Raw genomic sequence first — 12,240 nt, forward strand, 5'->3', positions numbered from 1 at the left:
GTGCTTGCTTGTCTCCTGCTGTCTCCAGCACCGCCCTGCTTTGGATGGTGGTGGCTCATCCAGGCAGGCCGCCACTGCCGCGGCCACTCCCGCAGAAGCAGAGTGTGGCGTCCGGGTCATCCCGACCCACGCCTGCTCTAGCACGCCAGGCTGAAGGAGGTCGGATCTCCCAGCCCGGCCCAGAACCAGCAGCGCAGGGCGAACCGCCGCCGCGTCCGGCTCCGCCATGGCACACCCTGGAGACCCGCTACCGCCTACCTGACGAGAGAGGCCTTTCCCCCGCCGACGCCTGCCCAGCAAGGACCACACGTGTTTACGGGACACCGGAGGATCCCCGACTGCTCTCAGCCACTCGACCCGGTAAGGAGCTTCCACAACCCTGCCACTAAGCCTACGCTACACTGCTGCTGAAATTAACCAAAAAACTGCCCTAACCTCTCCTCAAACTTTTCCTGACCTAACCCTAAAGGCGTGGGGAACAGGAATAGGAAGGACTTCCTCTCCTGTCCCCTTTTAAACACTATCCCTAACCCCCACCCCCTAACCCACCCCTACACTACCTCACACCCTGTCCTAAGCTATCGCGCGAAAACCCCAGGGGAAGACTGGTCTGCCGACCTCACTTCCCCTGGGGGCCGCATTTTAAAGGAGAGTCTCGGCCGCTGTTTCTCCACGTCCCAACATAAAAAAAATTGCTGTTTTTTAAGGGAGGGTCAGGGGAACCTGCACATTAATTACAGTGTTGTGCAGGTTCATGTTCCAACCACCCTCTTAGAAAGTAGGGTAAGAAGTTCATATTTTTAGACTCTCTTGCTGTGCTGCTTCGCTTCATTTAACCAGCAGAGCAGGAGTTAATGAGGTGTAGATCAGGGGTGAAGAGCCCGGCCCCCAGAACCTGGAGCTCTTCACAGGCAGGAGAGGGCGTGTGAATATATATATATATATAAATATATAGATAGATATGTATACATATACATTTCATATATATGATGCCCTGAGAAGTAATAGGTCATTTAGTCGTATTTCTATGTCTGTGCCCCTCCCAGTTTTCCCATCTGAAAATCTGGTCACCCTACATGTACATCAAGGCTTAAAACTTGACAAGGAGTGAGAGACAGTTGACTTCAGCAAAAAACTAGAGAAATTCAATAACTGCCGAAGTGGCGTTCGGGTTCAGATCCCTTGTCAGGTAGGAGCCGAAGATATTACACCAGTGTGCCATGTGCACCATATTACGATTTGTTTGGCTCCAACTGCCGACGTCCGGAGCTGTTGCTTGGAAAAGTTTCCTAAATCCCTTCTGGCGCCTGGGGATATTCAGAAGGTGAGGAATTGTCAGGCAGATGTATCCATCAGAAAATATATTTATGTAAAAATGCATTTTTTTAAAATTGCTCTTCGTATTTGCTTTCCTTTCTGACAGCATGAAAATGGGACAGATCATGAATGTACACCATACGATTCCACCAGAGTCACCTTTCCTTTCATACAAGGATTTGCAGCTGCACTGGCGTAATCTGGTAAAGTATTACATGACAGGCAGGCCATCAGCTTCATTGACTTTATATTGTTAACTGCTTTTTTTGTCTGTTGAGCACACTACAGTTATGTCTTTTTCTTTTATAGTATGGCTATACGCTCCCAGAAGATCATGGCGGCGATATAGTTTACTGCAGTGTTTACTTTAAGCCAATAGGGGAAAGACTTTTCACGTATCCTTTTATTATAGATTTTATTTTTATTGATAACCTTTTTGCTTTTACATAAATCGCTGTCTCTCCATGCTTTTTATGGACTTGATTAATATTAGCAGATGTTTTCTTATCTAATCCAAACCCTCATATGTAATGTTATGCACATTAGGCCAGATTAGTTTATGTTAGGTTATGGTAATGCCATTGGTATTTCTCATCCTTTCAGTAGCATAGCTTGTTAGCATTGGTTGCCTCGGTCAACCCATAGCGTTCCCCGCATGGCTTATCAAGACTTTCTAAGGGGTTATTGTTTGACTTGTCCAGCCTCTCATGGTCTCAACGTGTGTCTTATATTATCACTTCTTACTTGTTTTCTGTCTGAAGCTCTCTTGTGTCCCTGTTTTCCCCCCTTACCTTTATTTCAGCAAATCCCCTACCAAGACACATGGATGGAATTTCCCCAATTGTAAGGTACATCCAAGGTACAACTTGATCAATAAGATTGGGGGTGTATAAGCTTTGAATTTCCTAACAATCACCCAGGGATATCTTGTTAAGATGCATTATATGAGAAGCATGACATGAGGGGGGATTAGGGAGCAGTGGAGAGAGAGAGAGGAGGTAGCTTGTTAGGGGCACCTAAAACATATTTTCCAAACTAATAAACATTTTTAAGGCCTTCAAAACAAGGAAGAGCGAGAGTGTGTGTGTTTGTCAGTATCCCAGGTGAATTCTGACAGACAGTTCACCATACCCAACTAAAAGCACTTGTTCTCAACTATTTAGTACAGAATAAACTTGTTAGGGGGGGTGTAAAACCCCCCTCCCAAAGCTATGCCTCTGGGTGAAGCATATTCACAGTTGTCTCCAACACTCTTTTATGATATGACAGATGACCCTTCTGAAATCCTTGTGTTTCTGGCCTTCCCTCCCAGTACTGCACGCCTGGCTGATTACAGATCCAATATATGGCTGATTATAATCCCTAAACTCTGTGTTACTGCTTGGGCCTTCCAATCCCGTAGTTGCCACCTGAAAACCTAATTCCATCATCTTCCAAAATATGATTGTCCTAGCTATCAAACTGTTCATTGTAACTGATCAGATTCACTCCTATTATCTTCTTCTCTTCTTTGTTCCTATAAATCATTCAAAGACCCTGCCTACCCTCTCATCTGCTACAGAGAAGGGGGATGCACGGACAGGAGTGGCTTTGAAATAGAGTCAATTACACTTTCTCAAGTGTTTTGATATATGGCTCTTCAAGAGAATACACTGCAGTAGATTCAGCTTGGTAATGATCAGCTTTTCCCCAATTTGTGTCTCTGAATTTGTAGTATCTGTGTAACCCTAGGAGCAGCTCAATGCTGCTGTCTACAGACAGATACTTCCCCCAAAAGACTTCCAAGAATGCAGTCAGAAGGGTTAGTTGGATTTTTTGCTTTTTGAAATATGTACAGTAATAAACATACTACAGAAATTTAGACAATATGCATGAAACACATTACAATCTGTGTGTAAGAATGTAAGTAAGAGTAGTGGCTTGGGAGCATGGAAAATGCCGTCAAGTGTGTGAGATTAAGGTGGAAAATATGGAATGGAGTAGGGGAGAGATGGGAGCATACGACAAGAAGCAGTGGAAGAGTGTGGAGTAATTTGATGGGACAATCAGCAAAGATTAGGGTGGAATACAGACGCAGTGAGAAATGCAACTAACTGGGAACAGAAAATAAGTTTTATTAGCACCTTCTTGAAAGTACCTAGACAAGTGTTGTGTCCATAAAGCTGGGGAGAGGGAGTTCTGCATTGTGGCCACACTACCAGAGAAGACGTGGGCTATTTTGTATTCCTTTTGTAAACTAGCTGTTCTAAAATAAATTATTCTGCACTGTTTAACAGCTTTAACCCCCCCAAAATGTCAACGTTGAAGTCAGGTGCTAAGTGATATAGGCCGTCATGTGCAGTGTTCTTGCTTCCAAATGGAAGTGCTGGAGTGATACGAATAAATATTTAGAGTTCTATTAATAAAGCAAAGCTTTGTGTATAGGTCTGCCTTCACAGGAGCCAAGTGTACTATAGGAAGACTAGTTGACAAAAAGTTACCATAACCAATTATTGTCAACACCAAGGTCTAGAAATGTATCTTGAGGTTTTGTTGTGAGATGAGCTGACAAACAGCTCGCCCGAAGAAGTGCAGGTTATACCCATGTATAATCTCTGGATGGGGAGACAGGCTAATTTTGGTTAATGTCCTACCTCCACCAAAACTCTAAATAACTCTTAAGTCTTTTATCAAGAAAGAAGCCCAAAAAGTTAGCTTTTTTTTAATGGCTTATTTTTAATCAAGAATATTGTATGAGTTAATCCAGGATTGGATATTGAAGAAGTGTAATCTTGATCCCATCTGGAGATAATGTAGGAATGCATCATACTCACGCATAGTCAGCACTCAAATATACTCAGTGTTATGTGCTAAAGGAAGTAGAGTATTTTGTGCTAAACGGTATTTTGTTTGAAATACATGTATTTAGAATGTGATTAAAGGTATGTGAAAATGTATGCATTAATGTGACTAGGGAAAATAACCAGAAATGTCATATTGTGCGATACCTAATTAGAATGGGTGTAACTAATGTTTAACTTTTATAAGTGTAATTCGATTTGATCATGTGCAGATACATTAACACTGAGATGTTTATAATTCATTTAATCTATTAGTGCTTTAGGAGTTGCATTTATATTTTTGTGTATAGAAAGGTGCACATACCCTGTAACCCTGTGCACATGTTAACTTAGGAAAACTATGCCTCTAGAAGAAATTAGTTCCGTTGCTGCTCACATTAAGATTTGAAATATAATTCACGTTTAACCTTCATTATGGAATGTATGCTTCTGAGTTGTTTCTATTGCATGTGTGAATAAGCCTCATTATTTAGAATAAAGGAGTTTTGTCTAAATAGATAGTAGAATATGAGAAGGAGTCGTAGGATGAAGGAATCACGGTGACAAGCAGAAAGAGGAGTTCTCATGGGAAAGGAAAGACCAAGGACGTGAAGAGAGAATTTGCTATCTGGCTTGGAAAGGTGCTGAAAATATCTAGTTGTACCAGATCTATGGAAATTTCCCAAGGAGAAGCCACTTGAGAGTATCAAATCGACGGGAGACAATATTATGTGCTGTGTTTAGTTAGGGAGAGAGTCCATTTTGGGGTACCGTAGGGAGCAGACCTATGCTACTACTTGCATGGCTTAAAGCTACTTGACCCATTGTCGGAGTGTTTCTACTGAAGTCTCCGATGGCTGACACCTTTCTTCTTTTCTTATTTGATTACGTGCTAACTCAAGTGCCTTAGTTTATAAGGTTGCCCTTATCAAGGTAGTGTAGGGAAAGTTAGGTTACTCATTCTCATTAAAGAGAATCATCTGATACAATTTAACCTTCATTTCTTCTTTCTGATTACCTGCGTCATTATTTTAAAGTTAGTAATTTGCTCTGTACTATATAGGGTACATATTGTAAGGAGATTTTGACCTACTCTGATCTTTTTTTTTTTTTATACGATTTTGCTGAGATTGATCTACATTGTTGTGTTTCTGAATTTATAATTAAACCTACTAAACTCATATCAAAGAGTCAAGTGGATTAATATGTACCACATTGGTTGCACTGTATTGGAATGATAACCAGTGATAGGATTCCTTTCACCGCTCACTCTACTAGACAGGCCTGTCCCTCTGGAGAGAATTTTGTAAGTGGGCCTAGACTTTAACAATTGTTAGCATTATTGGATGGTTAGTTAGTAAGTGAAGGAAATTAGAACTTGACGTAGAAAATCTTGATCCCAACATTGGTGTCCCTAGTTCAGAATCTAGGATCGAAGCATGGAGAACAGGCAGAGTTTCAGTGGCATGCGTTGAAACAACAGCGAAGGATGAGTGAGTATTAGAAGGGATGTGTAAGTGTGAAATTTATACTTAGCTTGCGGTACAATATTGGTTGTGTGATGTCTGGCGGAGATGTTGTAGTAGTAAGTAGTAAATAGCTTTATTTCGATATATTTGCATATCATAAAAGCATTACATTACAAAGGTGAATAAAATACATATCAAAATAACAATGCACATTGAATAAAATCTACAAATTCAATAGTAGAATATTATAAATAAATTATTTACCCAGGCATAAAAACGAATTAGGGGCAGATACAGCAAGAATGTATTACTGAAGCAGCAATTTCTGTGCAGATCTTATCCGCCATGCCCAGCCCAGGAATTTTGCCAGGCAACAGGCGAAAAAAGGACGAGCATCAGATCGTAATATACGTAATGCCTCCAGGTACGATCTAGTTCCCAGGCTCCTGCATAGTGGTTTCAGCCATCTCGACCTGGGCGCTGCATATGCGGGACACTCGAACAACAAATGGGCAACAGACTCAACCCTTAAATCACAGAAGGGGCAATTTGGAACAGTTTGCAACGGTAGCTTCCAAGTGGAGGTTAACTGCCCTATGGGAAGCACTCCCACCCTGAATTTGAAATACAACGATCTGTCACCCTGGTTGCAGATCAAGTCCAGGTATGGTTCTCTATGAGGGAGATCCTTGATTGAAAGAAACTCAACAGCAGATTTGCATAGGTTGGAGTTACTCGTTCTCTCATTAGCCACCCATGACCAATACATTTTCTTAAGCATCTGTTTAGATGGAGCTATTTTATTGGCCCAGCTTTCTCCTAGGCCTAATTCATAGAGAAGCCGCTTGACTTCCCTAAGCCAACCGACCTTGTGCCAGCCGGGTAGGGAAAGGAGTTCTCTTAGGGCGTCAGCATAACTACACAATTCAGGAACATTCCATATCCGGGCCCATAATAGGAGGGGGCGTAGCCTAATTTGTTCGCTTATTGGGCGTGTACCTGCATCGAGTAAGAGAGGGAGTGTGGGGGTACAGTGTGGTACCTTTATAAGGTCCTTGTGAAAGTTGTTTTCAAGGTATGTTAAGGTGACAACTCTCTGTACACCCCACAGTTCCGCACCATACAGTGCCGCACTCACCACCCTTGCCCTATAGATGTCTAATAGTGCCCCAATAGGTTTAAGAGATGAGGCACGTTGTTCTTTTAGCAGGGCCCCTGTAACCCTCTTGTGCGTCAGAAAGACCTTTTGGTGATGGGGCTTCCAATTCATGGTGTCACAAAGTCGAATGCCCAAATAATCGAACTCCCTGACTCTTTCAATTGGCACTGAGTCTAGAACAGGAGGGATAACAGATTTCCTAGGGGGGTTCAGGACAAGGAATTTAGTTTTGCTCACATTAATAGCTAGGCCCTTGGTGTCACAAAAGGCCGGAGATGTTGTTAGAGTGATGTGAATGTGGTATTAAGTTGATGTTGAAGTTGAAGTTGTTATCGGGTCCAACATGACCTAAGATCCCGGGATATATAATAAAGGTCCAGAAGACCCTGTGTTGTGATTATCTGCTATTGTTGTGTGGGGTTTGTCGTGAGACCTCGTTGGCGACCGAAATTGAAATAGGGAACTTTCGCATGCAAGATAGAGCTGTAATTAATGTGGTGGACCTTTTGTGCAGAAGGGAAACTATACTTATTTGGGTGATTCTATACTGGTTGCGGTTTCATTTGTGGATATGTGTTCTTGGGGTGAGTTATTCTATTAATTCTTTTAGTGGAGCAGACAATTCTTAATTGTTGTTTTAGTATAAACAGAAGTGAATGAGAGAAAGAGAGTGTGGGAAAAATTGTGAAGGATGGTGAACTGCTGCGAGGAGTGAGGGTGACATCAAGGTGTGCCACGCTGGGATAGGTTGGTTGGTGTAACACTGCGCCGGGATTGGTTGAAATTGTTCCTTGAAAGCAATGCTGGTATTAGTGATCGTATTGTTACAGAACTTAAGTTTTGTTTAATTGGATTTGAGTTAAATTTGTTGAAATAAGAAATTGAAAAATGAGATTTTTAAGGCAATAAGAGATATGATACAAGGAGATGTAGGGGTGTCTACTAGAACTGGCAGGGAAGCGCCACCAGAGGATACACTGGCACATTATGTGGCAACAAAAGTAGGGTTACATTTTATTATTTAGCTTAAAAATTGGCACAAGTCAATAGAGAAAGAAGGTGCATTGATGTTTCCCCACTACGGTACCTTCAATTTCAGAATCATTGATCATTTGAGAGGGGATATTTTTTGCAATGAAACCTTTACCTAGAACCACACAATTTGAAGAGCTTAATGCATGGAAACGGCCAGCACATGTAAAGCACAGAGACAAATACCAAGGTAGGATGACAAAAACGATGCGTGCATATGCCAATGTAAGATGGGATAACCAACAAAAGAGATGGAGAGTGGATATGATTGAGGGAGCAAGGTTGTATCCTGTCATAATAAGTGAGGGAAATGAAGCTGACAGAAAGAGAAGGAAAAGTAGGAAGGAGAGAATTGCAGACAGTGATAACAACGCAGGGTGATATCTTATTCGATGAGTTGCTAGCTGAACGTCCACCTAGACATAACCAGACGCAAATGGAAAGTGGAGGAAATGTGAATCTTACTGATAGATCTGGAAGTACTTCAGCCCCGGTTGCTCCTAGTCCTGCTGTTGTAGGGGTAATATCGACTGGCGGGACACAAACTGAACCTCAGGAAACTGCAACAATAATTTGGCATCACAGCTTCCGGATGCTCTTACAGTACCGGTCACCATTGGCCCAATTGTTCCTATATGCAGTCCTAACTTTATTGGAAATGGAGATCAGGGAATGCCTGCTTCTATGGAAGTAAAGGCAGTAGAGAGTCAGAGAATGCAATTTGTACCATTTGTCCCGATAAATGCGAGTGCACCTTGCACAGCAGGTGAAGATCCGTCTGCTTTGCTGAATAAATGCAGACCCGTAAAGGTTCTTTCTGGAATTAGTGCGCCTTGATTTGCCTGTATTGGAAACACTCCCAAATGTGCACAACAGCACGCCTTGAGAGAATACCACTCCAGAGAAGGGAACTTCCAGGGGTCAACATATATTCGATGTCCAAGACTTAGAGAAGTGGTTAAAAGAGCATAATGAAAAATAAATAGGAAGCCAAAGTACTGGAACTAGTCATGGAACTATTAAATCAGCTGTAAAGGCGGATTTGATTGATGTGGCCAAATTGAAAACTGAATTGGATGCGATGATAAGTGGAAGCTCGAAACTCTATTAAATAGGCTCTAATCAACCAGTAAGTTGTTGTTCATGAGTAAAGATGTCACCAGAAGAGTGAGACAGGAACATAGAAATTATCTGAATTGGCTAATTGATATGATGTTGATGTGGAACAAACTAAGGCATTGCAGAAAAAACACAGACTTGCATTAAGTGCTCAGGATATAGAGAATCTGATTATAGCGGGACTGAAAACACAAATTTGAGAGATCATACTATGCATTTGATTTTGGAGTACATTGGATAGATGGGTAGAGAGATGGCTAAGTGTAAGGGTTCTAAGAGAATAACAGGAGAACCCACTCCTGGAGAAAAAGAGGGAGTGGGTGTCCAAGCTTTCCCTTTCCAAGAAGTCTGAGTGGAGGGTATGTTCATGTACCTTGGAGTAGAGCTGATCTTGCAGCATTTACAAATGATTTCCAGAGATTGAGAAAGAAACCTGTACAGTGGTAAAAGCAGGTTGATCGATTTGTGAACATTTAGAAGGAGCTGTGGATTGACCTGAACACTTTGTTTTTAAATTGTGGTCCCTGCTGATCTATGGTCAGCATGCAAGATATCTATAGATTGGCATGAACGTGAGGCTGAAAGAGATCCAGTGACACATGGTCCGGCACCTATTGTGATGAAGCAGTATGAGCAGGTAATTGTTTGGTTGACGGCATAGGTACCACAACAGGATATTGATTGGGTAAAATTTGACAGGACAACCCAGGAACCTAAAGAGACTATTCAGGGGTTTTAAGAAAGATTATTGCAGGCTTTTAAGCAGTATAGTGGATGGATTCTCTAGAGCCCAAGGAAATGTGTGTCTAGATTTGTTACTGGTTTGAGACCTGAGATTAGTATGGTCGTACAGCAGCATCTAAACTGTTGGCAGAACAAGTCTTTCAACAAGATTCTGGGATATGAAAAATACTGCAGTGAAGAAATTAAAATGAAGCACAGGAGGTTAAAAGAGAAGTTCATGGTAGCACAAATGATGTCAAGGACAACCCTATGGAGGTAATACTCTCTATTAAGGTAGTCCAGCTGCCTGAGACTCCAGCGCAACAAGGAAGAGGGGTTTCTATAGATCCTAAGACTGGAGTTGATATTGCCACATTGAAAAATACTAACCTGCATCACTATTGTAATAGGGTGGAGCAATGGAAGCAAGAATGTTTTTTTAAATCCCACTAATCAGGAACAGAATAGGGGTATGGTTCAGTCTCAATGAAATGTCGTGCAGAATCAAAATGTGCCCAGGCTGCGGTCTCAAAATGTTTCTGGTTCACAGGGTCCTGGAATGCAGGTTCTGCAACCTCCGACACCACAGCAGGCTGAAGGTAATCATAGATTTCATCTGAATAGGGACATGAATTCAACTCAGAATGTGTCTCAGAATTACCCAATGTTGGAGGCTTCCAATGGTTATGTTATAGATCCATCCTTATGACGGTGCCTGACGACGGAGGAAGACTGTACACTTGGTGCAGTCTTAGAGATGGACCAGAGAGAACCATGTGTTGGTGCTGATGTAGATGGCCACAATTAGCAGAGGTTCCAAACGCACCCCTCTAAGGAAAAACAGCCAAGTTGTAGGAGTTGCAAATAGACGATTGTCGAATCCTCTTACTGAAGAAGTACCTCTAAAGATAGGCACATGTAAAGATAATCATCAGTTTATGGTGTGTGATTCTAGTCGTGTATGTCTCTTGAGACGGGATTTGCTGTGCAAGTTAAATTGCACCATCTACTCTAAGCCACAGGGATTTAACTCCTAACAAACGATGAGAACATTGCCTTTAAGCTGGCCAATAAAAACTTAAATGTCTCATTGTTCCCCATGTTGACAATGGAAGACTTACCATTGGATCTCAGAGATACAGTGAAAGACCCAATTTGGGATTTTTCTGGACATCAGACTCATTCAAGGGGTTGAGCCACTCCGTTTCCAAGTTAAGCAAAATGCAGATTATTACCAAACACCACAATATAATCTGACACCCAAAACAGTTGTTGGAATTACACCTGTGATTGAAAAAATGATTGAACTAGGTATTTTGAAGGAGATCCTGGGGAGTCCATGTAACTCACCCATTATGGGCTTACAGAAACTAAGCAGCAAGTACTGCATCATGCAGGATCTCGGAAAGGTTAATAACATAATTGTTCCTTGTTGTCCAGTGGTACTGAATCCATCTGTGATGCTGTTTCCGATTCCATGCAAGGCCGAATGGTTTACTGTCATTAATCTTTGCCAGGATTTCTTTTCCGTTCCCCTCCATGAGGAGAGCCAATCCTAATTCGCTTTCTGGCTCTGGAGCTTTGTTTTAACATGGTGCTGTGTCCCACAAGGGTATACAGAGAGTCCTTCTATATTCAATCACATCCTGTAAAGGAATCTGGAGTCTCTGGTCATGCCTTGTAATTCTGTCCTAGTTCAGTATATTGATGACCTGCTGGTCCCATCAAATACTTGAGAGGCTTGCAAAACCTATACAATAGCCCTGCTGAACTATCTGTCTGAGAACAGACATAAAGTATCCCCAATTAAGTTGCAGTACTGTATGACAGAAGTCCTTTATTTGGGACATCATATTGTGAAGGGTGTGAGAAAGGTGTCACAGGGAAAAATCTCAGCGTTCATGCAAATGAATCCTCCTCATATGCAGAAGGAAGTCAGGATGTTTCTAGGAATGGTGGGCTACTGTCACCAGTGGATACCCATCTTTTCCTTGATGGCTAAGCCTTTACAGAAGCTAACACACATAGATATGTCTGATCTGGTGCCTTGGGAGGACTATTACTTGAATGTCTTCCTAGAGCTGAAAATAAGTCCTCTGTTGTGCTACTGCTGTAGTCTGGAATGCCAGAGTACAGCAAAGCGTTTTTGCCCTTTTTCAATGAACAAGAAGGCTGTGCACTCTCAGTATTGACACAGACTCACGGAAGTGCCCGTTAACCAGCAGCCTAATTTTCTGCTGCTTTAGATCCAGTAGCATCAACGTTGCATGGATGTCTCAAATCCGTTCCTGCCACAGGTGTCAGCATAGAGAGATGCAAAAGCATAGTGATGGGTCATCCTTTGACTGTCTATGTTCCCCACTCTGTGGATATTTTGCTAACTAGAATCTATACTCAACACTTAACGAATAGCAGGCTCACTTGGTATGAGCAGTTGACCTTGGCGGCAGAGAATGTGACCCTGAAGAGATGTTTCACTCTAAACCCTGTTACCCTGATGTCCTTACCTGACTGATGCAGATGAAGTTGAAGTAGAACATGACTGTCTCAATGTCGCTCAGCTATGCACCAAGCCCCGTCCCGGCATTTCTGATGAGCCTTT

At 42.1% G+C, this 12,240-nt stretch overlaps 1 protein-coding gene across 1 annotated transcript in view; it reads left to right on the top strand.

Moving 5' to 3' along the window:
* The window catches only part of C4_1H18orf63 (chromosome 4_1 C18orf63 homolog), a 1,615,038-nt gene that overhangs the window by 1,031,799 nt on the left and 570,999 nt on the right, over positions 1-12,240 (top strand). Inside the window, exons 8-9 of the mRNA XM_086966887.1 lie at positions 1,424-1,520; positions 1,627-1,712. Coding sequence (XP_086823013.1) covers positions 1,424-1,520; positions 1,627-1,712 — 183 coding nt within the window. The remainder of the gene's footprint in view (positions 1-1,423; positions 1,521-1,626; positions 1,713-12,240) is intronic.

Source organism: Lissotriton vulgaris, chromosome 4_1 (assembly GCF_964263255.1).
Source record: "Lissotriton vulgaris chromosome 4_1, aLisVul1.2, whole genome shotgun sequence".
NCBI classification, from domain to species: Eukaryota; Metazoa; Chordata; class Amphibia; order Caudata; family Salamandridae; genus Lissotriton; species Lissotriton vulgaris.